General features: G+C 42.7%; 1 protein-coding gene and 2 long non-coding RNA genes across 6 annotated transcripts; 2 read left to right on the top strand and 1 right to left on the bottom strand.

Moving 5' to 3' along the window:
- The first annotated feature begins 636 nt into the window (after positions 1 to 636).
- On the top strand, positions 637 to 24,821 carry LOC130174974 (cytosolic sulfotransferase 2-like). Of its 4 annotated transcripts, XM_056385231.1 has the most exons (10): positions 677 to 788; positions 11,969 to 12,107; positions 12,230 to 12,310; positions 19,830 to 19,968; positions 20,101 to 20,229; positions 21,117 to 21,217; positions 21,304 to 21,430; positions 21,523 to 21,620; positions 23,221 to 23,395; positions 23,493 to 24,821. In XM_056385231.1, the coding sequence occupies exons 3-10, from the start codon at positions 12,242 to 12,244 to the stop codon at positions 23,603 to 23,605; spliced, it is 951 nt and encodes a 316-aa protein (XP_056241206.1). In that variant the 5' UTR covers positions 677 to 788; positions 11,969 to 12,107; positions 12,230 to 12,241; the 3' UTR covers positions 23,606 to 24,821. The 4 variants fall into 4 exon arrangements, with proteins under 4 accessions (XP_056241205.1, XP_056241206.1, XP_056241208.1 ...); XM_056385230.1 differs by lacking the exons at positions 11,969 to 12,107; positions 12,230 to 12,310 and having other exon boundaries at positions 637 to 788; XM_056385233.1 differs by lacking the exons at positions 677 to 788; positions 11,969 to 12,107 and having other exon boundaries at positions 12,228 to 12,361.
- On the bottom strand, positions 1,798 to 3,199 carry LOC130174976 (uncharacterized). The gene is made up of 3 exons (XR_008828668.1): positions 2,599 to 3,199; positions 2,241 to 2,325; positions 1,798 to 1,992 (listed from the first exon to the last, which is right to left on the bottom strand). It is a non-coding gene; the product is annotated as an uncharacterized LOC130174976 (long non-coding RNA).
- Positions 12,369 to 13,782, top strand: LOC130174975 (uncharacterized). Its single transcript, XR_008828667.1, has 3 exons — positions 12,369 to 13,053; positions 13,351 to 13,504; positions 13,659 to 13,782. It is a non-coding gene; the product is annotated as an uncharacterized LOC130174975 (long non-coding RNA).
- Positions 24,822 to 24,964: the final 143 nt, after the last annotated feature.

Here is a 24,964-nt window from a genome sequence, read left to right as displayed (position 1 = left end):
TGTAAATTAATACTACTGACTTTGTGAATGTTCAGTCAACGCGTAAAAGAATAAAGATATTTATGTTATCTAAACGTTTTACATATTTTTTTTTCATTTCAGAATCAAAACGGAATCGATAAGAAAATGTAATTGATAAGCAGATTTGGAATTGAAATCTATAAAATTCAAACAACAGACAATCCTAACATCCAATTTAATTTGTTTTTTCCTTTCTCAAAACAAAGTGGGCAGGCGTGTCACTAAAAGGTTGAGATATATTCAGAGCTGTACATTGCCCTAGGTTAAATGATCATGTGGGAACTTCCTGGGCTACACCCACTGAAAAGTACTTTTGAAACTGGGCCAAGACTCTTTATCTCCACATAATGAGGGGGAGAAGGGGAGTTCCCTGAAGCATAGTACTGTGAGGTTAAAAAGAACAAATGGCATGGAAAAAGTAAAACATCTTTCCTGTTCAAATTTGATACACACAAACATGGACCTGTATGGCACTGTAAACATGGCTATACAAGTTGGTTTTATAATGTCTAGCCATACAAACTGCACAGTTACATAAACCATGGGTCTGAGAAAACTAAAGGGTAAAAGCCCAGGAAATCTTGAAGGACCGGGAGGGGGCTGGAATTTCACATCGCATAAGGGAGTGTACCATTACAATGGGGACGGTGTTATGCAACAAAAAGAGAGAGAGGAAGGCTAGTCTTGGGAAAACTTCAATAGAAGAGAAAAGCATCAGAAATACAGCAAAGAAACCAGCAGCGAACAGCTCCTCACTTCCAGTAGAGGTATGTCTGACACCTTTTTTGCAAAGAGCTACGGTGTGCTTTAGTTTCATAGTGGTAATTTCTTGTTAAGCATGTAATGTTGAGCTAATGTATTTGTGCATGACATTGTTTTAAAATGAGTGCAACAGCTATGTATTTGCATTTGAAGATTGGATTTGAAGTGTTGTTTTTCTTGAGCACAACCTGAGGCTACTCTTTGAGCACACCAATGTCCTTTAGGCCTGTTGACTACTTGTTGTCAGATGAACAGTATATTGTTCTTGGAAAATGTAATCTATACCTGGAACTCAGGTATACCATTCTTGCTCAATAGTGGACTGATGGCAAAGATTTTTCAATCACCCTATAATTCACTTACACCCCAAAAACATGGGAAAACAAGGACCCAGGTTAAAAAATTCAGGAGCCATCTTTTAACATGACATTAGAACTAAGTACCACGCAGCCCTGTTAAGCAATGAGACTTTTCTCTACCTGGAGGAGGTTATTTAAGTTTTTTCTTTTTTTTAATCTTTGCCACTGTTGTTTGACTCTGAAGAAGGCTCAGTAAGCATCGAAGAGTTAGTCGTTTGCACGTAAATTGTGAATTGAAGTGCTAAAGTGAATCGTCTTTTCCAGTTTTTCATTTAGGTTCTGTTGTTTTGAACCCAACCCATCGAACTAAATGGAAGTGTTTTCATCACCATCATCATTAAGTTTTTCATTTTCTTACAGTGAATGTTGCGGTGGAGTTGTCTAAGAATATGAAAAGCAAACACTTCATTTTTTCATAAAGATGAATGTATATGCTGAATGAGTAATTGCATTGAGTTACAGAAGCCAGTGAAACAGAGTGTAGTCCAGATGTGACTTTACGACGTCTGATTGGCTGGAAGGTCTAACTAATAGTAGGACTGGACAGTTATGGCGCAGGTGTTTGTTTGCAGTTCTAAATTACGGTGCCAGTATTAAAATATAGCAATTACAGAAATGTGCTTCTCTAAGTAACTTTCTAGCATCATTTGCATTTACCACCACAGCCACCAAACTACAAAAATGTTAACAGCTTCCCATTGAAAACAATGCAAATTTAATTTCAAACATTTTTGATATTACTGTGAATCTCTGAATGTCAAATCAACTAACTGTAGGCGGAGGAGAGAGAGGACATCAGGAATAACTTCATGCCATGGTGAAGCTGGTAGCCTGTGGGTCTGAGAGACAACTGCAAAAGAGGGAGAGAAAAAATAAAGGAGAGAAAAAACAGGGGGCAAAAGTACACATAAAGAGATGAGTTGGGGTGAGTGTGGGAAAGAGTGAGCAATGAAGAGTTAGGCCCAATCCCAATGTACCCCCTGAGCCCTGAACCCTCACAGACTTAATTGATGTAGCCTGGTTAGTGATTGAGTGTGAGAGGCTGCAAGGGCCCAAAATGGTATAAAGAGGAATGGGACAGCACTTATATCACGTTACCTTGATGATGCCAAAACATTTGCTTTTAAATGTGGGTTTCGGACTTTTGATTGTAGGCTACATTTTTATTCCCTCCCTTCACTCCCTGTTTGGAAACAAAAAATAATAATATTGGATCAGATCTGATTCAGTTTGGATATTTGAAATTCATTATATCATCATAGGACAAATAACGCCGCAGTTCTGGCTCTGAGCTCTGTGCACAGTGAGCTCTGTGTTATACTGTCAAATAATGTTTTTTAGAGATCGTTACAGAGCTCTGGGCCAAACTATCTCTCCCTGACAAAAACATGCAGTTGTGCCAGTTCACGAAGTCTGACACTCTACCTCTTCCTGACCCAGTCTTTCATATTCTCACATAGAAAAAAGTGATACAATGTGGGTTGAGTCTCTTCTTATCGGTCCATGCCGCTGTCTTCGTTGTTTTGCTCCTCCACGTGTTCTCTGTTTTGTTTCACCTCGTGTTATCTGACTCCCCTACGCGGGACAGCCCTCGTGGCGGTGGATCTGTGAGAGATTCACACAAAGAGAGACAATACCCTACTCTATTCCTCGTTTTTTGTCTTACTTCTGTTCCGGGATGTCTACCATATAAGGAGTTGTTTTTTCCCGGGTGGCCTTCAAACAATATCATAAGTTCAGTCTGTTTTTTTCTAACATTGCACAGCAAGTTTTATAAAAAGTCACTTAGTTATAAGCATATTATGATTACATCAACAATGCACACATTGTTTTATTAAAAGCAAACAACAGGTTAATATAAATTCTTCTACATTTCCCCCTTTTGATCTCAGACATTTCTGAGATCAATTCTTACTATATCCCCGTCGCCATCACCATTTCATCTTCTTCATCAGTACCATCCACCTCAACGCCTAGGAGTGGCATCTGGTATGGAGGTGGTGGCGAGGCTTTACCCTCTATGGTGGCGGTGATAAGGCGAACACATAGAGAACGGATACAAGGTACACAGCAAAATCCACACAAAACCAACATACTTGTTGTCTCCATATAGGGAGGAGACAACAGAGATCACCAGGTTGAGCCATTTGCCATTTGCTGTGTTATTGGGAATAACAGTACAACACTGTTCACCAAACATGTGGCATACACCCCCTTTTTCAGCCAATAGCATGTCTAAGGCCATTCGATTCTGCACAGTCATCAGTGAGTCAGCTGCTAGTTGTTCAGACAGTCCTGCAATAGCATCCCCTGTGGCATTCCCCAGACGTTGGACATTGTAATAGACATAATTAATTCTATCAACATTTTTATTAGTTGTAAACCACCAACAAAGACTTGACTCAAAGCCTGCTGCTATCTGATCGGCTAATTTGAACTCATTAGGGACACCTCTATGAACTCCTATAGCATCAATGTATGTGGGGGAGGATGACATCCAGTCAAATTCAGCTGCGCTACGCTTAATACGAGCTGTCTTCTGTGCTTTCAGTTTTCGTCCTACCATGTTAAGAGGTACAGCCAAACGTGTCATGGTGCATGTTCCTATCCACTGAGGTGGCAAAAAATTATACAATTTTGTCCCTCCACAATACCAAAATAAATCAGCCCTGGTCCACACAAGAGTACTCATGTTGGCCCAGCCTGTGACGTCTACCGTTAAGCTACACCAGTCGCTGGACACATTACCCATCATAACCGGAGTAGGGATGTAGGCCGTCTTCTTCCTGTGCAGGCAGGTGTAATTGCCTTCCCTAGGTGTGAAGACAGGAGGAACAGTGGTGTTCTTGACTACTGGGAACAGACTCACAAGAGTGGAACAGTTAGAGGGAGCGGGTGTCATGTGCATTGCAAGCATACATCTGAATCCCTGAGGATCGGTGTCTGGGTACAAAGGTGCTGGGGTAAAAGTCAGTGTTGGTCTAGCAGAGGCACAAACCGAACAGTCAGACAAACCTTTCTCACCTGCTGTAGATGTTACCCAATGTAACCACATGTTCTTATCTGTGTATCCTGTTGATAATTTAATCATATCCTTCCCTGAGTTTCCGTAAGTCTATTTTCACTACTTCATTACTCACTTCCTCTGTCTGCTTTTTAGTTTCAGTTGTGGAGGCTGCAGTTGTGACAGTAGGAACTGGGTCTAGGAAGTTAACCTTGATTAAACCCATGGTGTCTGTCCCTGACTGTTCAACGCCTAAAACAAAATATTCTGCTGGATTTTCCTGGGAGGCACATGTGGAAAAGGGGTTTCTGCTGATTGCGTCTGCGGTCAGCATTATGGGGTTCACACCATTCCCTACCCCGTTAGATGTCCTTGTTATATCTATTTTTGATTTGAGACCATCAGGGTCCTGGTACCGTGTGGACGTCTCACTTGGCGTGTAAGTCCATCCGTCAGGACTGTAATGCCACCACACTTGTGCCCAGGCCCCACACAGAGGCCCCCTTTCAGGCTGTTAACCAGTTACACATAAGTACATGTCATATCCTCTCCAAGCCTGCTCTCTTGACCCACACTTTATGACTGTGCAAAGATCAAATACCCATGCTGTTTTTTGACCTTTGGTGTAATTTAGCTCAATACCTCCATACATACGTAGGGCACTGTCAGAAGATGAAGTGTGCTACACCTGTCTTCTGGTGCAACTGAGTGGTGTCAGCTTCACCTGTCTCTGGTCTCCGTGGTCTCCTCTCAACCGCTGCAGCGTTTCCCAAATTAAAACTGGTAAAACAATCACAAGAGATATTAAACACATTACCCCCAGCATCCTCCAGCCTCCCGCTGTAGGTGCTGAGGCAGGCACAAATTTCATGATTGCAAACTTACTATTCACACTTTGTTAAAACTTCAGGAAATAGATACTTAATGCTTAGTAAAAATACATGTAAAAATTTGCAGCTATAATAAAAAACCTTCTGCCCAGGACTTATTTATGCCTTGTATCTAAGCAAAACCTTCACTTAGAGAGCGCTTAAGACCCGCTGTCCTGTTTCACTGGGGACACAATCACAGTCAACTTATCATATGCTGGTTCACCTGAATATATAAGCAAAGCACCGAGCCACACTTCGATATAAAAATGTACACCTCTTTGGTTTTTTATGGGCTGGTCTGCCTGGAAAACTTGCATAATATCAACAACAGATTTAATCTCAAATGGCGGAATTTTAATGCCAGTCCAAACCCTAGATACTCTTGTAGTGTCTTTATGTACCACCACTGTTGGTGCTAATACTGAGGGATAGGTTGGTGTAAACCTCCTGGATATCCACTGTAATTCAGGTCTTCGAGACTCTAGTGGATAGTTAGGCTTGAGGGATCTAAATTTTGTTACTTGTGTTGCAAAGTGTTCATGTGTTAGTCTATAGTTTTCCTCAAATATTGGCTTCTTTTTATTCTTAGACATCAATGTTCTTTTCAGGGACCGTGTCCAATAATGCCTCTCAGACCTCCTGCAATGAGCATGAAGGTGCTTCAGCTGGAGTGCACCTGCTCCAATGATACCATGTATCACCTTTTCCTTTCAACCTTACTGCACATGAGGTGCGCTCAACCACCTTATATGGTCCGTTCCACCTTGGTTCAGACCACTTTCTTTTGAAGACTTTTAGCAACACCCAACCGGCCGTGTGGGGCGTGCCCTTGGTGGTGACGTCTACTTCTTCCTGAACCTGAGTGGACAAAGCTGGAATGAGAGCCGTTATTTGTTCAAAGTAGGGTTTGTAACCCAACACATCTTTCACATCAGTCTGTATTCCTCCTGCTCCTGGTCCTGGGAATTGTTGCCCTCTCATGAGCTCAAAAGGAGTGAAACCTAACATGGACTCTGCCGGAGCTTCTTAGCCCCTCCTTCCTGCTGGTCCTCCTGCTCACGCCCCCCTACTCATCCTCCTATCAATTACCAGCCTGCTCTGCCTCCACACACCTGTTCCACATTGACTCATTATCCCTCAGTACTTATACCAGTGAGTTTCCCTCTGTTGTTGTCAGATCATTGTTTGTACTAATGCCTGCGTCGTATCCCGCCTGTTTTTGTGTTCTTGACCTCTGGATTTTTGACCTGTGCCTGTTTCTCTGAATTGTGTTTTTGCCTGACCCCTCGGTACCTCTGCCTGATCACTTTTGGTTTCTGGACACTGACTGTATTTCGCTCCACGAATACTCAGTAAAGTTTTCTGTTTGCCTTACGTCCGCCTCTGCCTGTTGATTCTGCGTGTGGATCCTCTCTGGTTTGTGACAAAACCTGTAATTCTGTTTACCCCACTTCTGATGCTCATTAATACTACTGGAAGAGAATCCACCCAGGACAATTTGGTCTGGGCACACACTTTCGCCAGTTTATCTTTCAAATTTCTGTTCATTCTCTCTACCTTTCCTTGTGACTGAGGATGGTATATTGTCCCAAATGCATGTTTAAGGCCTAGAGCCCTCTCGACCTCTTGAAGGTCTTTGTTTTTGAAGTGTGTGCCATTATCTGATCTGATTTTCTGTGGAAACCCTTGACAGGGTATGTAGTGGTTGATCAAAAACTTAACTACTGATTTAGCGTCTTCATTTTTTGTGGGTACTGCTTCAGCCCAGCCAGTGTATGCATCCACTGCTACCAAAATAAATCTGTACCCTCTCACTCTGTCTATCATGTCAGTGTAATCAATCACTATTTCCTGACCTGGTAGTTTGGGCAGAGGGAACTTTCCCTCGTGTGGTTTCACCGTGCTTTTTACATTATATACATTGCATACATTACATTCTTTCACATGATTTTCTATCATAGACGGAAGGTAAGGATGCCACCAATGTGTGAGATTTCTTTCCATCTGTTTCAGATTCACACAAAGAGAGACAATACCCTACTCTATTCCTCGTTTTTTGTCTTACTTCTGTTCCGGGATGTCTACCATATAAGGAGTTGTTTTTTCCCGGGTGGCCTTCAAACAATATCATAAGTTCAGTCCGTTCTTTTGTAACGTTGCACAGCAAGTTTTATAAAAAGTCACTTAGTTATAAGCATATTATAGTTACATCAACAATGCACATATTGTTTTATTAAAAGCAAACAACAGGTTAAGATAAATTCTTCTACAATAGATAGATAGATACTTTATTTATCCCCTAGGGGAAACCCATGTGTCCATTAGCTCATTGATGATGATGATGATGATGATGATGATGATGATGATGATGATGATAATAATAATAATAATAATAATAATAATAATAATAATAATAATGTGCAGAAATGCGAACTTACAGAAAGTGCATAAAGGGCTCAACATGTCTCCTGGAGAGCCCTCATGCACCAGATGGTTTGACAGTGGGACAGCGCTAAGCCCTCACAAATTTACGGGGAAGGCGCCTCCAAGTCTGTGAGTCCGTGAGGGTGGACTTTTTGGATAGGGACTCGGGGGTGTATCAAGGGGATTCGGAGAGAGCATATGAAAAGTCCTAATGAGGAGAATCCTGTAGATAAACGACTCAGTTAAAGGATTATGAGACAATCCGTTTCGTGCCATTTTCAGTTCTCGTCAAATTCTTACGGATGCCTTTATGGAAAACACTATTTTCAAATGGATTTGTCTTTTGAAACTGCAATTGCAGCATTGCGCCCACCTGGTGGCACTGTACCGTAATCAGCACAATGCATAGCAGCTGCAATTTCCTCTACAGAGCGTCTATTTTTAACCCACAGCAGGAGTGTGTCAGGCGACGGCGCCCTGATATGTAGTGGATGTGAGGTGGATGTTGTTTGTTTTGCATCCAAGCACGTTACTTCCCGATCAGCGATTACTTTAAAGCGGGTTCACGAAGAACAGAATCGCGAGGGCAGGTGAAACAGTGCAGACATCACCTAATTTTCACAGAAAGGTAGAAAAACAGTAAATTACGTTACTGACGAGATGCTGTACTATTGTGAGGTCTGAGAGTAGTGCACAACTACAAGAAGTCTAGAAGGACCGGTGATGGAGAAGATCAGAGTCAAGACAGGACAAGTAGTCAAGGCGTGTTTAACGTGTTTAACGTCACTTTTTATTAATCTTACCCCAAAGAGAAAAATCAGATCCGTCTGCCATTACAGCATAAAGCCGTGCATATGATAGGCTTTAATTCTAAAGTCCTGGATGAAGTCGTATTTGGCCTATGGAGCAAATACATTCATTTTCCTGGTGTTCACTGGGGGCATTGTTGCTCTATTATAGAGCACTGTAGGCCATTGGAATAAATTGCATTCAAAATCAATAGACTATAATATATTATACCTCATAGGTGCAGTAATGTACATACGTTACAGTAGGCTATTGAGCTTTGAAGATGTGTGTGAGTATGTGTGTTTGTGGTGGGGGGGTGTGGCCTAGCTGTGTATGCCTTTATGCAAATTGTGTGATTGCTTGTCCATGAGTCTAGAACAAGTGGTTCTCATGGCATTGTTTTTTCATGATCCAAAAAAAATCTCCCTTTTAGTATTTATTATATGGAAAATAATATAAAAACTGTGACATTATGTAAACAAACTGGGATTTGTAGGGTTACAATCCTGAAAATGAATGAACATTTGACAGTTATGATCAGAATTAAAAAATGAATAAATAGAGAAATAAAAAATGAAACTCAGTGAACTAGTAAATTATAATATTTAATTGCTTTTTTGACAACGATATCTTTGTCCTCAAAGAATCTCAGTATAATTTTTAAAACAAGGGTTACCAAAGGTCAAAAGATGCACGTGCTCAGAAGCTCACTCCATGAACGTGGAATAACCAGTGGAGCAAAAGAGATTGCTATGGCGGAATCAGGACATCTGAATAACTAACTGTGTAAGTATTTTTTTATAATGTTTGTGTAGTCGGCATGTTGGTATGTGATTAGAAAGTGACATTGACTCTGTTAGTTTATATTACACGTAGAAATATGGGCAATATGTGAGCACAGGGTAGCTAGCTAGGGAGCTAGCCAATACGTCATGTTAACAAGTGGGCATACAGTAGAGTAACAACTAAACTGTTCAAAATCAAGAGTCTTGCAGCCTCGCATGAAAGCCTCATTATTTGACTGAAGTGAAAACTGGAAGTTCAGAGTTTTAGGTACGACAGTCTTATAAGTCCATCTGAACTCCTGGAGATGAAGGGAGAATGGGGAGCTTAGGCTGACACACAGAGGGGGCTTGCCGGGAGTCAGGGAGTGTTTGACTGGCATCTTGACCGGCATCAGCCAGCGGCAGAGCTGTCTGTGATGGGGTATGACAGACTTGATAAACTTGTGTTGTTAACTGTAGCTTGCAAGTTGAATACATAATGTTTTGTTAGCAGTTATGCAGAAGAACAGTCTTCACAAAAGTTGGCACCAGTAGTGTTTCAGCTGCAGTGTACTGGCTAATGGCTAATTGCTAATGTCAAACAAGCCTACGGAGGTCAGAGAAAGTAAAATCAAGAAAAATCTAAAAAAGTCTTCAAATAGTTGTGCATCTAGCAGCAGTAACTGTGCAGACAAGGAGCAGAGCAGCAGGGTGAGTTCAAGACCACAGCTCCCAGTACAGCTTCCAGTTTTACACAATAAGCAGTGAGCAGAAGACAACAGGAATCCAGTCTGAGTTTATTTATCAGGATAATGATGAATAGCTTTGTGGTCTGATCTGCTTTCATATCATTATATAGTTACGCTAACTTGCTAATTAAAGTCCTCAAAGTCTATGTGATCAGCTCAGATCTACAGAATTTTATCACAGAAAGATCAAATGAAGGGACAAAAACGAATAAAATATCTGTTATTTATTGCTGTTCTGTCCAGTCTGAACGCTAACCTCACCTACTGAGAAATACAGACACTAATATGGATTAGCAGGAGCATACATCCAATTAATCTAACAACAAAGCAAGAGTGTGTGTGTGTGTGTGTGTGTGTGTGTGTGTGTGTGTGTGTGTGTGTGTGTGTGTGTGTGTGTGTGTCTGTTTAGTATGGAAGCAATAGTTAGAAACGGATGTGTTTCAGTACTAAGCCATCATCAGCATTTATTTGTGTTTTGTTTTTCAGTATTTATTGATAGTTTTTCGTATATCATAAATTGCAGATTGGTTTCACCACCATCCTGCTGGTTACTGGTCAGTGTTCAGTTTAACAGCATAAGGCTGTATGTTTATCTCTGTGTAGGCATCATGCTCAACCACTGCATCAATCCAACTTTAGCTTTGTTTCTGTTTTCTGGCTGCAGAGAGGATCATGACAGTCCACAGTGAACACTTTGACAGACAACATGTGAGTCCTCTGGTGACAATGCATGTTTTAAGTGCCAGTTTCTTGAACATCACAAGTGCCCCCCTCAGTCGGGTCTGGACCGAGTGACAGTGAAATTCTGGCAACAGCTATCACATAATCTTGTAGTTGTACTTTGTTTAGTTTGTTGAGTCATCGCCATCATTCCACACAGTATGTGGGCTGGAATAATGTGGGAGATGTGGGCCACAACTGGGCCATATGTCATTTGCTATCTGGGGAACAGCTTTATTGGAAATTTGGCTGTATTAAAATACTGTGTGTGAGTACAGAGAGTACTAGAAAGACAAATAGTTAAAGGGCTAAAACCGGTTGATACGAGGGTGAATGCAAATACCATGCAATGAGGTCATGAATATGCTAATTGCATATTGCATAGCGACATTTAAGGACTTTTCAAGCAGGCTTTAGCTACTTTCCATTGAAAGTAGTTGTCAATACTGTTCACAGGGCCTTTAATGTTGGCATTGCTTTCCACTGCTGGAAACATCTCTTGGTTAGAAAAAGAATGAAATTCGATGCTTAACTTGCAACGTTTCTTTGAGACTGATAAGTAAACAGCTGTAACATGCAGCTTACATGTAGCACCTTTTAGATAAGACCGTCCATACTGTTGCAGTTCATTGCGGTTTAATGAATATTGTTAACGTTTGTCAGGCTCTGTTTGACAGTTGTTTGAGTTTCAGATTGGGAATAGGTGACAGCTGACAGAGAAACAAGACTGGTGGATTTAGATAGAAAATGTATCACGCTGCTGTGCCTAACATGTAATTTTCCAGATAAATAAATTAAACAGACATAAAGTCTCTTTCCATGGTCCTGTGTGGTTGATCTGTAATACAGATTAAATCCTGTTTGTCAGGAGTGTAGCTCTGCCTATTTACACTGCAGTCACCTCTAATATCAGGTTTTTCCATTAATGTCACACTCTGTCTATATTTGTTGGTATATTTCAAGGAAAGAGCAGGATTTTCATACATGTGCCCTTGTGCAGGAGGCAAACAGCCATTGCCAATGTTAGTTTTTTTTATGCTAATGTTAATTCTGCAAGGAGGCTTCTATGCTTTTAATGTATCATATTAGCTGCCAGAGTTCAAGTGTATATTTAAGGTGGAGGAGTATATTCAGGTATTACAGATTTCCAGGAAGCTGCTTTATTTCAAAATACTGAACATGTTATGAAACATGAAAGTTATCTTTCAGTCTCCAGTGGGGTTTGACACTTATTAACATGAAAAATGGAAATAATTAGATCAGACCTGTGAATAGACCATTGCTTGTTTCCTTCAGAGGAAATGACTTGTAGGAGCCTTGTTAGTTATTTTCTAAGACAATATACAAGTTCATTGATTAACTGTGATGACTGCGAACAACATTGTTTGAATTTATTTTTATAACCGTCTGTTACTTTAACAACTTGAAACATTTTCTTTTCCCTCCAGCATGGTAACTCAAATGACATCATCATATGATTTGCGTTTTTTTTTTTTTTTTAAAGATGGATTCACTGCTTCGACCAGAACTGTTTGATTTCCATGGAGTCTGAATGACTCAGTATTTCACAGACAACTGGAGGAACATTCAAAACTTCCAGGCCAGGCCAGATTATATTCTTATTGCATCATACCCCAAAACAGGTCAGTCTATGACATGATGTCAGTGTAAGTGCTTTACAGCTCTTAAAAGATGTGTGTGTAGAGGTGAGGATTTGATTCTATTTTATTTTCCTATTTCTCTTTCTGCCTCTTTCTCTCTATAGGAAAAAACCTGGATGTCCTACATCCTTGACCTGCTGTATTTTGATCAGACATCAGAGCATCGGAAATCCGTCCCTATTTATGCAAGTGCAGAGTGCCTAATTTGGAGATCACCTTAACTCCTCTGCAGTCAGGTTGAGTCACATATGGCAAACACATATTCATAATATTTCCTATGTCACAAACATACAAACATTTGTATACTGTGAGGAAAATTATGATTATGATGTGTTTTTATCATGCACTGATAATCAAAATCGAGCCTATTCGCCAAAAGGGCAGCGTTGAGCGTATAAAGGAGAGATGTCTGTTGTGGATGTCTGTCTGTCATGTTCTGTGTTAGAGCAGGATGTCACTTGCACATGTAGTGAGTGTTGTGTGTAACTGTATCTACCATGCATGTTAAAAAAAAGAGCAGTAAAGGAGCATTTCATCAATCTCACTCTGCTTAAGTTATTCTGTTGTTCATGGGAGAGATATAGAGAATTTTACTCACAATTCCATGATGGTAATTCTCTTTCTTTTGCTTAAATCAGTAAATTAAATTGTTAATATTGTTGAATAGTGATATGTCATTGCGTTGTGTGCATCTATCTCCATCATTGTAACCTTCCATCATGTTTTTATTCAGGCACTCTATCTAAAAACCTTTCCTGTGCGGTTCATGACATGTAAACGGTTGTAATAATGTACAGGATCCGGGCCTTTTTTAACCTAATTTAAAGGAACAGAAATGGTGGACAAGCTTTGCACTTCTCCTCGACTGATGAGGACTGATCTTCCAATCCTGTTTGTGCCAAAGTCCTTTTGGGAGCAGAACTGCAGGGTATGTTTAATAATGAAGTTTGTTTAATGATTATGCCATCAGGGTAACCATTATTTAGACAGGGAATCTTTGCTGAGTGCAATGCTAACTCTAATGCTGATCTGAGGGATGTCTAACTCCAGTTACTAATACAAATTATTAGTTCTCAATTGTTAATGAATACAAATTCTGTCATGTTTCATGTGATGTTTGTCTCCAGATAATTTGTTGTTTTTTTTTCTTATGTAGATCATTTATGCCAAATGCCAAAGAGTATGTATGAGATATAATGATTCATTTGTTTTGTGTTTTGCAAAGATGCAAAAAAAATGTTCAAACTTACTGAAGCATCCTGATGTAGTCTGTGGCCTCAGTGGTGTTTGGATCCTGGTATGACCATGTGAACAGCTGGTGGAAGAAGAAAGAGACGTATTCAAACCTCCATTACATGTTCGAAGAAGATCTTGTTGAGGTAATTTAGTTGTCTCTGCGGGTTGTCCTTGCGTTATTTTACTATTCAGGTTTTTGCAGACGATAACTGTGTGCTGAAATTATCTGACCACGTTTCTAGGATACTGGACGAGAAATAGACAAACTCTGCTGCTTTCTTGGTTTGTCTCTGTCAGTCCAGGAGAAGGAAAGAGTTGGACGAGAAATCCAGTTTGATCATTTGAAAAGGAACAACATGGTCAATCTTTCAACATACCCAGGGATGGATTTCACAACTTCGTCCTTCACTAGAAAAGGTAAATTAGATAATGATATACAATAAATAAGACATGTAAAAGTAAATCAGTTCTCCACCTAAAATACCTGACTGATTCTCTGTGGTTCTCCAGGAAAGGTTGGTGACTGGAAAAACCATTTCACTGTGGCCCAGAGTGAAGAGTTTGATGAAGACTACCAGAAAAAGATCAAGGACCACACACTTCATTTCCACACTGACATCTGAACAGGGCTGGAGTGTATGTAAAGATAATTCAAGGATATTGTGAGACAAATCTGTTTCAAAATTAAGTTAACTTGTTACTAATGTTATCTGAGTAAATCAAGTGACTCATCATGTGTGAAGTAGATTATATTTATTTATTTTACTTTGTAACAGAGTTAGATGGGAGGATCAACACTCATATTTATCAGTTAACAAGGCCACAACCAGCACCTATTAGCTCAGGCTTACCTCTGACCTGATAACAGTGGTGTTTGACTAGTCAGACTTACGTTGATGTAAGGACAAACCATGTCCACGCCTGCATTCATTTCAGGAAGTTGTGCAGTTATGTCACAAGGAGTACTACACAAGAAATAGACGTCTTTCGAGTGCATGATCCAGACATAATCCCTGTTTTGAAAAATATCTACTGAGCAGGGTAAGTGCGCAGTGAGCTACTTATAACTTCAGGAACATGGCAGGGTTTTTAATATGTATGTTTTCAAATGTGCTGCACTGAAATGATAATTGGCATATTATTAAATGACAGCAGAGGAATGACATTATTCTGGCTTTGTGCTCCTAAAGTTACAGGTCATACACAGCAAACATTTGACCAAGACACTTCAACTGTTTAATGCCGATTTGGAAATCTGTTGGGATCGATGATTTAAATGTGGAGGCAGCAACCTTCACAGAAAGATGCGTTGTATTCATAGGTTGCAAATAATAAATCTGCCACTTATATTTAAGGAAGTAAAGACTAAGGATTAAAGGGATTACATTTTACTTTAACTTTGTTTAATTTTTTTAAGTTCCATTCAATGAATAAATAAATAAATGTAAGCTGTCATTGTTCTTTTGTGTATTTAATGTGGCAATGTGGGAATCCTTAGCTGAACAGGAAATGTTGTAATGTTTGAATTTCCCTGCATTAGTAACGTTCTGTGCATGATTTTAAAGCTGGTTGTCTCTTAAATGTTATGTGTTTTGTATTTACCCAAAAATGAATTTACAAAAAACAATCAAGTTCTGGGGCCATAAAAGAGGTTAAATGAACCGAACTTAACTCATGCTATGATAAGGCAATTTACTTAAACTTAGATTTGTTAAATTGCCTTATCATAGCATGAGTTAAATTCTGCAAAAGTCAACGGACATAAGAATCACACAATGGGACAGTGGATATACTGGCTGATCAGACCAATTGTAAACAAAGGGTGATGATAAAAAACACTCAACACATTAACTAGCAACAAAAGGATTAAAACAGGACGGTTAAACTGTAAATTGAAATAAACATCCTGTTAATCAAAACCAACAGTATCCAAATACCAACCTCTAAACCAAAAACCAAAGTCTAATGAAACTGACAAATTATTGAAACTCCAGTACTGTCATGGTTTGCCATGGCAGACACTTTTTGTTTGAGTTTATGTTTGGCTTTTGTCACTTCCTGTTTTATTTTGTAGTTGGTTTCCTTGTGTGTTCTTTACTTCCTGTCTTGGTCCTGTTTCTCTGTTTGGTGATTGTCTGCCCCGCCCTAATGTGTTTCACCTGTGTTCAATCACCCATGCTTCCCTTGTGTCTATACAGTCTATGTGCTCCCCTTTGTCTGGGTCGGTTCGTCTGTTCATGTCTGGTTTGTCCTCGGTCTGTTCATGTTGCCTGTTCATGTCGGCTGTTGTTATCCCCTGTGTCTCCGGTTGTTGTTCCTTGTGTGCCCTCGTGCTTCGGTTTCCTGTTCTGTTGGTTCACCAGTTTCGTAACTCTAATAAACAATTTTGCACTTCATCCCCATTTGTTGGCTGCATTTGGGTCCAGCCTTTCCCGCACCGTGACAGAACGAACCGACCATAATATGGACCCAGCAGCATACGCCAGTCTCATAGCATTCATAGCCTCAATCCCCCTAGCCAGCACCCCCGTCGGTCATCAGGCCCCTTTGCACGCTGGCTTATCCCCTTTCTGATTTAGATCTGGAGGACCCTGAGCCGTCTCCTTTTTAGTGAACACGACCAGCCTTCCCTGGAAAATATCTAGGAGTGGGAGCCTCTGGGAGAAGATGCGGGTCACGGAGACGCCGGTTCTCCAAGCAGCCTCAGCCTTAGAGCTCCAGCCTCCAGCCAGCGCCCCCGTCAAATGTCAGGCCCCTTTTCACGCTGGCTGACCCGCTGTCTGACTCAGATCTGGAGGACCCTGACGAGTCCCCTTTCAAGGGATGAGTCTATTTTTCCGGGGTTCCGTGGTGGCCACAGAAGGCGAGGACATCATGGCTCCCGTCATCACAGGGAAACCAGGAGCCCTCCCCAACCACCCTGGCTGACGCATCAGCTGTCTCGACGGAGGTCGAGCGGAAGGGCAGCAGCGGAGACCGGCGGCTGAGACCGGGTCACTCCGGAGGCCGGGCCTCTCCGGAGGTCGAGCGGAAGAGTGGCAGCGAAAAACGGGTCTTGGGCGTTGGGGGTCCCGGTCGACTTCTCCCTTCTTCCCGAGTTAGTGGTTATGGACACCGTCTCACCTCCTGTTCTTCGCCGCCGCCCTTCCGCGGCGGAGGCCGGGTCTCTCTGGAGAACGGGCCAGAGGACGGCGGCGGAGACCGGCTCTCTCCGGAGGTCGAGCGGAAGGGCAGCAACGGAGACCAGGTTTCTCCGGAGACCGGCGGCTGAGACCGGGTCACTCCGGAGGACGGCAGCGAAGACCGGCTCTCCGGAGGAACGCGCCGGAGGACCGCGGCGGAGGCCGGGCCTCTCCGGAGGTCGAGCGGAAGAGTGGCAGCGAAAAACGTGTCTTGGGCGTTGGGGGTCCCCGTCGACTTCTCCCTTCTTCCGGAGTTAGTGGTTATGGACACCGTCTCACCTCCTGTTCTTCCCTGCTGCCCTTCCGCTCGACCTCCGGAGAGACCCGTTCTTCGCCGCCGCCCTTCCGCGGTCGAGTGGAGGGGTGGCAGCGAAGACTTGGTCTCTCCTGAGGTGGAGACCGGCTCTCTCCAGAGGCCTCTCCGGAGATCGAGCGAAAGGGCAGCGGCGAAGGAGAACGGGTCTCTCCGGAGGCCAGCGGCGCAAACCGGCTTTCTCCCGAGGCCTGGCCGGAGGAGTGAAAACCGTGTCTTGGGGGTCCCGGTGGACTTCTCCCTTCTTCCCGAGTTATTGGTTCTGGACAGCGTCTCACCTCCTGTTCTTCGCTGCTGCCCTCCCGCTCAACCCCCGGCGACACCCGTTTTTTTTGGTTTGTTTTTTTTTTGTTTGTTTTGTTTTGTTTTTTTTGTTTTTTTGTTTTTTTCGCTGCCACCCTTCCGCTCGACCTCCGGAGAGAGCCGGTCCGCTGCGATCCTCCGGCCCGGCCTCCATAGAGAGCAGTTCTTCGCCGCCGCCCTCCCGGTCGACTTCTCCCTTCTTCCCGAGTTAGTGGTTCTGGACACCGTCTCACCTCCCGTTCTTCGCCGCCGCCCTTCCGCTCGACATCCGGAGACACCTGTTTTTTTCGCTGCCACCCTTCCGCTCAACCCCCGGAAACACCCGTTTTTCACTGCCACCCCTCCGCTCGACCTCCGGAGAGAGCAGTTCTTCGCCGCCGCCCTCCCGGTCGAGTTAGTGGTTCTGGACACCGTCTCACCTCCTGTTCTTCGCCGCTGCCCTTCCGCTCGACCTCCAGAGAGACCGGCTCTCTCCGGAGGTCGAGTGGAAGGGCAGCAGCGTAGACCGGCTCTCTCCGGAGGCCTGGCCGGAGGACGGCGGCAGAGGCCGGGCGGAAGAGTGGCAGCGAAAAACGGGTCTCTCCGGAGGTTGAGCGGAAGGGCAGCGGCACAAACCGGCTTTCTCCGGAGGCCTGGACGGAGGACGGCGGCGGAGGCCGGGTCTCTCCGGAGGCCTGGTGGCGGCGAAGAAGGTCTCTTCGGAGCAGAGGAGAGGACGGCGGCTGAGACCGGGTCACTCCGGAGGTCGAGCGGAAGAGTGGCAGCGAAAAACCGGTCTCTCCGGAGGTTGAGCGGAAGGGCAGCAGCGAAGACCGGGTCACTCCGGAGGCCTGGCCGGAGGACGGCAGAGGAGGCCGGGCCGGTTGCGCGGAGGGGCAGCAACCGGGGGCCGGACCGGAGGATGGCAGCGAAGACCCGGTCACTCCGGGGACGGCAGCGAAGACCGGTGCACTCCGGTGGCCGAACCGGAGGTCGAGCGGAAGAGTCGCAGCGAAAAAAGGGTCTCTCCGGAGGTTGAGCGGAAGGGCAGCAACCGGGGGCCGGACCGGAGGATGGCAGCGAAAACCCGGTCACTCCGAAGGCCGGGCCGGAGGATCGCGGCTGGTCTCTCCAGAGGTTGAGCGGAAAGGCAGCAGCATAGACCGGGTCACTCCGGGGGCCGGACCGGAGGACGGCAGCGAAGACTGGGCCGGAGGATTGCGGCGGAGGCTGGGTCCCTCCGGAGGCTCTGGCCGGAGGACGGCGGCGGAGGCCTGGCCTCTCTGGAGGTCGAGAACGACTCTCTCCGGAGACCGAGCCGGGCCGGAGAGAGCCGGTTCGCGCCGCTGGCCTCCGGAGAGGCCCGTTCTTCGCCTCCGCCCTTCTGCTCGACCTCTGGAGAGGCCCGGTCTCCGCCGCGATCCTCCGGCCCGGCCTCCGCCGCGGTCCTCCGGCCCGGCCTCCGGAGAGACCCGGTCTTCGCTGCTGCCCTTCCGCTCAACCTCCGGAGAGACCCGTTTTTCGCTGCCACTCTTCCGCCCGGCCTCTGCTGCCGTCCTCCGGCCTGGCCTCCGGAGTGACCCGGTGGCCGGCGCCGTCCTCCCGCTCGACCTCTGGAGAGACCCAGTCTCCGCCCCTCCGGAGTGACCCGGTGTCCTCCGCCGTTCACCCGTTAGACCTGACTTGACATGGCAGACACTTTTTGTTTTAGTTTGTTTGGCTTTTGTCACTTCTTGTTTTATTTTGAAGTTGGTTTCCTTGTGTCTCAATGTTTTTACATCCTGTCTTTGTCAGGATGTAAATTCTGTTTGGTGATTGTCTGCCCTGCCCTAATGTGTTTCACCTGTGTTCAATCACCCTTGCCTTCCTTGTATCTACATAATCTCTGTGCTCCCCTTTGTCTCTGTCGGTTCATCTGTTCATGTCTGGTTTGTCCTCAGTCTGTTCACGTCAGCTGTTGTTATCCCCCGTGTCTCCATTTGTTGTTCCTTGTGTGCCCCCATGCTTCAGTTTCCTGTTCTGTTGGTTCACCAGTTTCGTAAGTCTTCCATTAAAAAAACATTTTGCACATGATTCCCATGTGTTGGCTGCATTTGGGTCTAGCCTTACCCGCACACAAGTCCCTTCCTGACGTGGTGAACACCTTACCCTGTAGTTAGGACCATTGCTTCCTTTTGGCCAATCCTGGCCACATGACCCCAGCAGGGGAAGCAAGGAACCCCTTGCATCAATAAAACAGAAGAGAATTAGGACAACATAAATTAACATAATGTTGAATATACAAAACTAAATGTGCACACTACAAGTAGAGCTAATGTACTTCCAACAAACTATAAATAAACCATAACTATGTTGTATTAAATGAAGACTTATGTGTTTGTGTGTGCAATATGGGTGTAAAAGTGTAAAGAAGCTTAAGATAACTGAGGTGTGTCAGTGCATGGGTGTTACTGACTTTCATTGTAGCTGTGTTGCTGCAGGGGCAGCCAACACATGCATTAACCATAAAGTTACTTATTAGTTATACATCTGTATTGCACTGGCTACGTCAGCTAAGTAAGTAGTGAAAATACCAGTTCCATTTTAACAATGTGTACACTCGACTGAATGATTAAAACTAATATATTTAGGTTTGAATCTTGTTCTGGCAGCATGGCTGGTATTCAAAATGTCATTGATATTTTCTCACAGATGGAGGTGCCTCCTCGACCGACACTGTTTGACTTCCATGGAGTCTCCATGACCAAATACTTCACCGACAATTGGGACAACGTCCAAAACTTCAAAGCGAGACCAGATGATATTCTTATAGCTACTTTTCCTAAAGCAGGTGGGGTTGTGTGTATTAGAGTATTGACCTTGTGGCATCATTGTTATACTGTATCATTTCATGTTGATGAATACCCTGGATGTATTTGTTTCTAATGTTCAGGCCATTGAAAAGCATGTGTTTTAATCTCAGGGACCACGTGGGTCTCGTACATCCTGGACCTTTTGTATTTTGGGCAGACGTGTCCAGAGCGTCAGACATCCATCCCCATTCATATGAGAGTGCCCTTCCTGGAGATCTACTTACCGTCTCTACCTGCAGGTTGAATCGTGTGGTCACAAGCCTATTAATATCACACTTATAAACAAAAACTTCTGAATGCAAATTTCTATAGATTATGCCTCATTGCCTCACATTAGTCTTGTTTGCAGACATGCACTCAGTCATATGTGTGTCATATGATGAAAGGGCTGCTGTCAGGACTCACGGCTTTTAAGAAACTCAAGAGATTACAGTCAGTTTTGTTGTAGTTATTGAAAGAGGTGCTATGTGCAAAGTGACTGGCAGATTCATAGAAAACCTTTTTCAGCAAGTGATGAGGTGATGCAGCACTATCCACTAAACCAACAAAATCCCTTCCAATCCAATGGATGGATTATACGCAATGAGACAGTGTGAGACCACAGTGATGAATCCATGGTGGATTATTTTTATTTGCGTAGTTCTACAGAGTTTTATTGTCTCTTTCAGCTCATTGTTTTGGCTTTCCATCCCACAACTTTAAAGTTTTGGTTTACTTGTGACTGTTTTTTGCAAAAAAAAAGCTCAGTGTATGATACTTGCCAAGCACTAAATGGCACATATAGTTAGCAACTAGCTGGTAAACAAAGTGAAGCATCTACCGTTTAAACAGTTACAACTTTCAAGGAGCAACATTAGCCTTCATTTAGAGTTGAGTTTTTTTCATTCTCTATCTTCATTTCATCCAGGCAAATGTGTAGTTGTATAACTTTCTTTTGCTTGATTATCATGTTCTATCAATGTTTTTATCAGCAGTATTTCAGTGTGTAAATTCATGACACCATGTAATATGTAAAACGTCTGAGAAGCACCTTTTTATTTGTACCTGTTTTGGCTGTTAGCTTCTTTGGTATATAAACAAGGTTGTACATGCAGTCAGTCACAGATAAATTCTTCTCTTCACAAAGGCAAAGAGCTTGCAGACCAGCTTCCCACCACTCCTCGCCTTATTAAGACCCATCTGCCAGTCCAGTTTGTGCCTAAGTCCTTCTGGGAGCAGAACTGCAGGGTAAAAGCCTTTGAAATGTAAGATTTATGGACCACATTTTAATTCTGATTCAGATAAGATTTAAATTTTGTTTTCTCTCCCTGTAGATAGTCTATGTTGCCCGTAATGCAAAGGACAACGCAGTGTCCTATTTCCACTTTGACCGCATGAACAATGTCCAGCCAGAACCAGGAGACTGGAGCACCTTTCTGCAGAAATTCATGGAGGGAAAGAGTGAGTTCAAAGTAGTTTTCATATAAATGAAGGCTCACTTTCCTCTCATTCCAAGTCTAAATGTTCCTTCATGCATTGCTCTGTCGCTTCAGTGGTGTTTGGATCCTGGTATGACCATGTGAATGGCTGGTGGGAGAAGAAACAGACACATTCAAAAATTCACTACATGTTCTATGAAGATCTGATTGAGGTGAGCTAGACACCTTTTTTTATGGCATCGTTTTTTTTGGAAAATGTTGTAAACACTCTTTTATTCATTAAAAGAAAAGATTTTGTCCGAGCTCTTATGGTCATTAATATTGACTGATAAGCTGGTTTCTTGTAAAATTACAACATGCCCTGTATTGAAATGAATAGTTTGGCAATTTGGGAAATATGTCAATTCATTTTCTTGCCAAGAGTTAGATGAAGAAAAAAATAAATATGAAAGAGGACAGTAATCTTAGTATGAATACTCGAAAGCAGCAACTCAACTAGAGGACTCAAGGAAGTCACTGCGCCAGCATGTTACCTCTTCCGTAAAACTACATCTCTCTCTTTTTGGTCCTGATTAAACAAACAAGATATGTTCTAGAGGGACTAGTAGGTTGTTGTTTTTTTAAATCTTTGAACAAAGACTGGCTGTTTCACCCTGCGTCCAGTCTTTCTGCCAATCTAACCATCTCCTGATATTGGCCTCAATTTAATGATCAGACATGAGAGAGGCATCAGTCTCATTTCGGGAAGTTCTCGTGTTATGTTGCTTCAGTTCACCCAGGTCTGGACTTCTAAATATATCAAGCATTTCAACCTTTCAGGCAGCAAGATTGCAGGGCATGTTAACATTATATGCAGACCAGGTGAAAGTAAAGCTAGCTATCAATTAAACTGTTGTACGGTATGGCATGTACCGTAAGTGTCGAGGGCAGCGAGTACGTACAAGAGCTAGCATCGGCATCATTCAAGTCAAGTTAAATTGAGTTTGTGGCACTGAACGGTCTCGGCAGCACTTGCATACATTAAGCCCTGAGGAGAAATCTTGATTCTGTCAGTCACCTTCTGCACTGCTTAAAGCAAGCTGCCACAGCATGAGGAAACGGTAAGGATGACCCAAATGCAGACCTGTTACAGGACGGTCAGAACAAAGTCCAGGACATAAAAGATTCAACAATCTGGTGGGGAGGGGACTGAGGAGAGGCCGCTCGTATATAGGTATTTAGATAGTCCACCTACAGAGAGTTTAATATTTCACTCATTTTTGTTGAACTTTCTAATGTTCAACTAATGTTTGGCAAATATTCACCCAAAAATCAGTAAATCATTGAATGATTAAGGTTGGGGTTAGCAGGGTTTGTTGAATTGTTGAATCTCAACTAATAACCTGTTGAAATGTTACAAATACTCAGCAAGCTCAACATTGTCACAAAAAGTATTCGAGTGAGTTCCTACTGTTAAGGTTGTAATGTTCCATTTATGTGGCTTGCAGTTGGTTTGGTAACATAACGTCCAAGAACACAATAGCTTTTATCATTTCAGACTTTAGAGTGCAAGCATATGGCTATTTCCTGGAGGCTGCACATACCTGTGCAGGACTGAATGTGCAAAAGAATTGGTATAAAAGAATTGGCCTCATGTTTTAGCCAGCACTGTATAGGTCTTCTCAGCTAACTCTCAGCACGAAAGCAAGTGAGCGCCTCCCAAAATGCCAAACTATTGCTTTAAGCCTTATCAAGATTTTGAAAAAAATAACCGCTATGTGTCTTTGATTTATGTATTCCAAGGCTGACACTGAGACTCTTTAATGTGTGCAGGACTCCGGACGAGAGATAGACCGACTCTGTTCCTTCCTTTGTTTGTCTCCTTCAGCCGAGGAGAAGGAAAGAGTCATAACTGGAGTGATGTTTGACAACATGAAACAAAATAAAATGGCCAACTATTCCACCGTCTACATCATGGATCACAAGGTGTCTCCTTTCATGAGAAAAGGTACAGTGGAAATATCTACAGGGAAAGGAGTGTGGGAAGAAGAAAACTACTCACACTTATCACTGATTTCATTAAATCATCATCTCTGCTCCTCCAGGAAAGGTTGGTGACTGGAAGAACCATTTCACTGTGACCCAGAATGAGCAGTTTGATGAAGACTACAGGCAGAAAATGAAGAATCCCACACTGAAGTTTCGTACTGAGGTGTAGAGGTCCGGCCGGTCAGGTATAAGTGACAAAGATGATGTCTGATCAGTGCATTTCTCCTCATAGTGAAGTAGACTGATGTTATAAACTGATCAAAAATGATCAAAGCTGGATAAATGTCAGACTTGTATATGTTTTAGCCATGTTGAATCTCCTTTGTCTCTCTTTGGGAATCTGGATTATGTCACTGGTTTGTGGAAATTCATTAGATGTAAGTGTATTGGCTTTATTTACATTTAGCAGTGTATGTTTAAGACCTGAAAAACACTTTTTTTTTAAATTATCGATTGATCGATCTTTGGTCTATTAAAATACAAATCAAAACAACATGAAAGAAAACAAAAGAGACTATGCATAGCAGTACTGATGTAAACATGTTGTTGCAAACATAATATATCCTCCTTAATTATGCACAATTTTAACCGAAAAGGTGTAGGCTGAAGCCAAAGATTATAACACCTACTCTTATGATCACCCTCAACTGTTTAACCTACTATGACACAATCTGGATCAGAACAATATGTACATTTACCAAAACTTTGTCAGACACGTGGATACGGTCAGTAATACCACATCACTAATTGTCATTTATCAAACAGATTATAATGGGGTATCAAATGTGTATTTTATATTAATCATCAAACAGTATTTTAAATGTATGAACTGTACTACACATTTGAATTCTTCCTCAAGATTGTTTTTTTTTATATTCAACCTTGCTGAAGCTCATATTTGCTGTCTTTTTAAAAACATGTTTAGAAAAGTACATTAGAACACACTTTGTATATTAGTTGTGCAATCTTGTAACCAACTAAATTATAAAATTGTTATATCTGCAGTTTTGTGAACAGGCCATTTGTTGGTTCTTTATCATCCAGTTTAATTATAATCCTTATGGTTCTGTTTTGTTAAATGAAAGCCATAGGTGACGGGTGGAACCAGAAGTGAGCAATATAAAACAAGCAACACTTGTAGATTTAACAGATCCTTAGTCTTATATGGTATTGACATGATTAATATGCATATTCCAACTTAATTTAGCCTATGTATAACACCCAGAACTTTTATTTCATACAACCTCTCCATATAACCACTGTATTTGTCAAACAATTTCCAAAAATTATTGTTTTGCTTGCGTCAAAGGATGACTTGTTTTATTACTGTCAAAATGTCGTTTAAATTCAGCACATCATGAAAAATTAAAAAATTTCTCACTTTTGCCCCCTTGATTTCTTACAGACCCACTGTACACTGAATCATCTTCATGAATCATACCGGTTTGTGAACACAGCTTTTTACTGCAGTGCAAGAGTTCAAGTTAAATCATGCGCTCAGTATAAGCTTGGGGTCACTTTGTTGCCT

This window comes from Seriola aureovittata, chromosome 9 (genome assembly GCF_021018895.1).
Source record: "Seriola aureovittata isolate HTS-2021-v1 ecotype China chromosome 9, ASM2101889v1, whole genome shotgun sequence".
Lineage (NCBI taxonomy): Eukaryota > Metazoa > Chordata > Actinopteri > Carangiformes > Carangidae > Seriola > Seriola aureovittata.
The sequence above is the reverse complement of the archived record's forward strand: the minus strand, read 5'-3'. Positions and strand labels throughout refer to the sequence as shown.

Bases quoted from the DNA above. Each gene is read 5' to 3' on its own strand.
- LOC130174974 (XM_056385230.1), top strand. From the start codon at position 660: ATGGGGACGGTGTTATGCAACAAAAAGAGAGAGAGGAAGGCTAGTCTT. The intron at 19,969-20,100 runs GTGGGGTTGTGT...TTTTAATCTCAG, and splicing joins AGCTACTTTTCCTAAAGCAG to GGACCACGTGGGTCTCGTAC. The intron at 20,230-21,116 runs GTTGAATCGTGT...CTCTTCACAAAG, and splicing joins CTTACCGTCTCTACCTGCAG to GCAAAGAGCTTGCAGACCAG.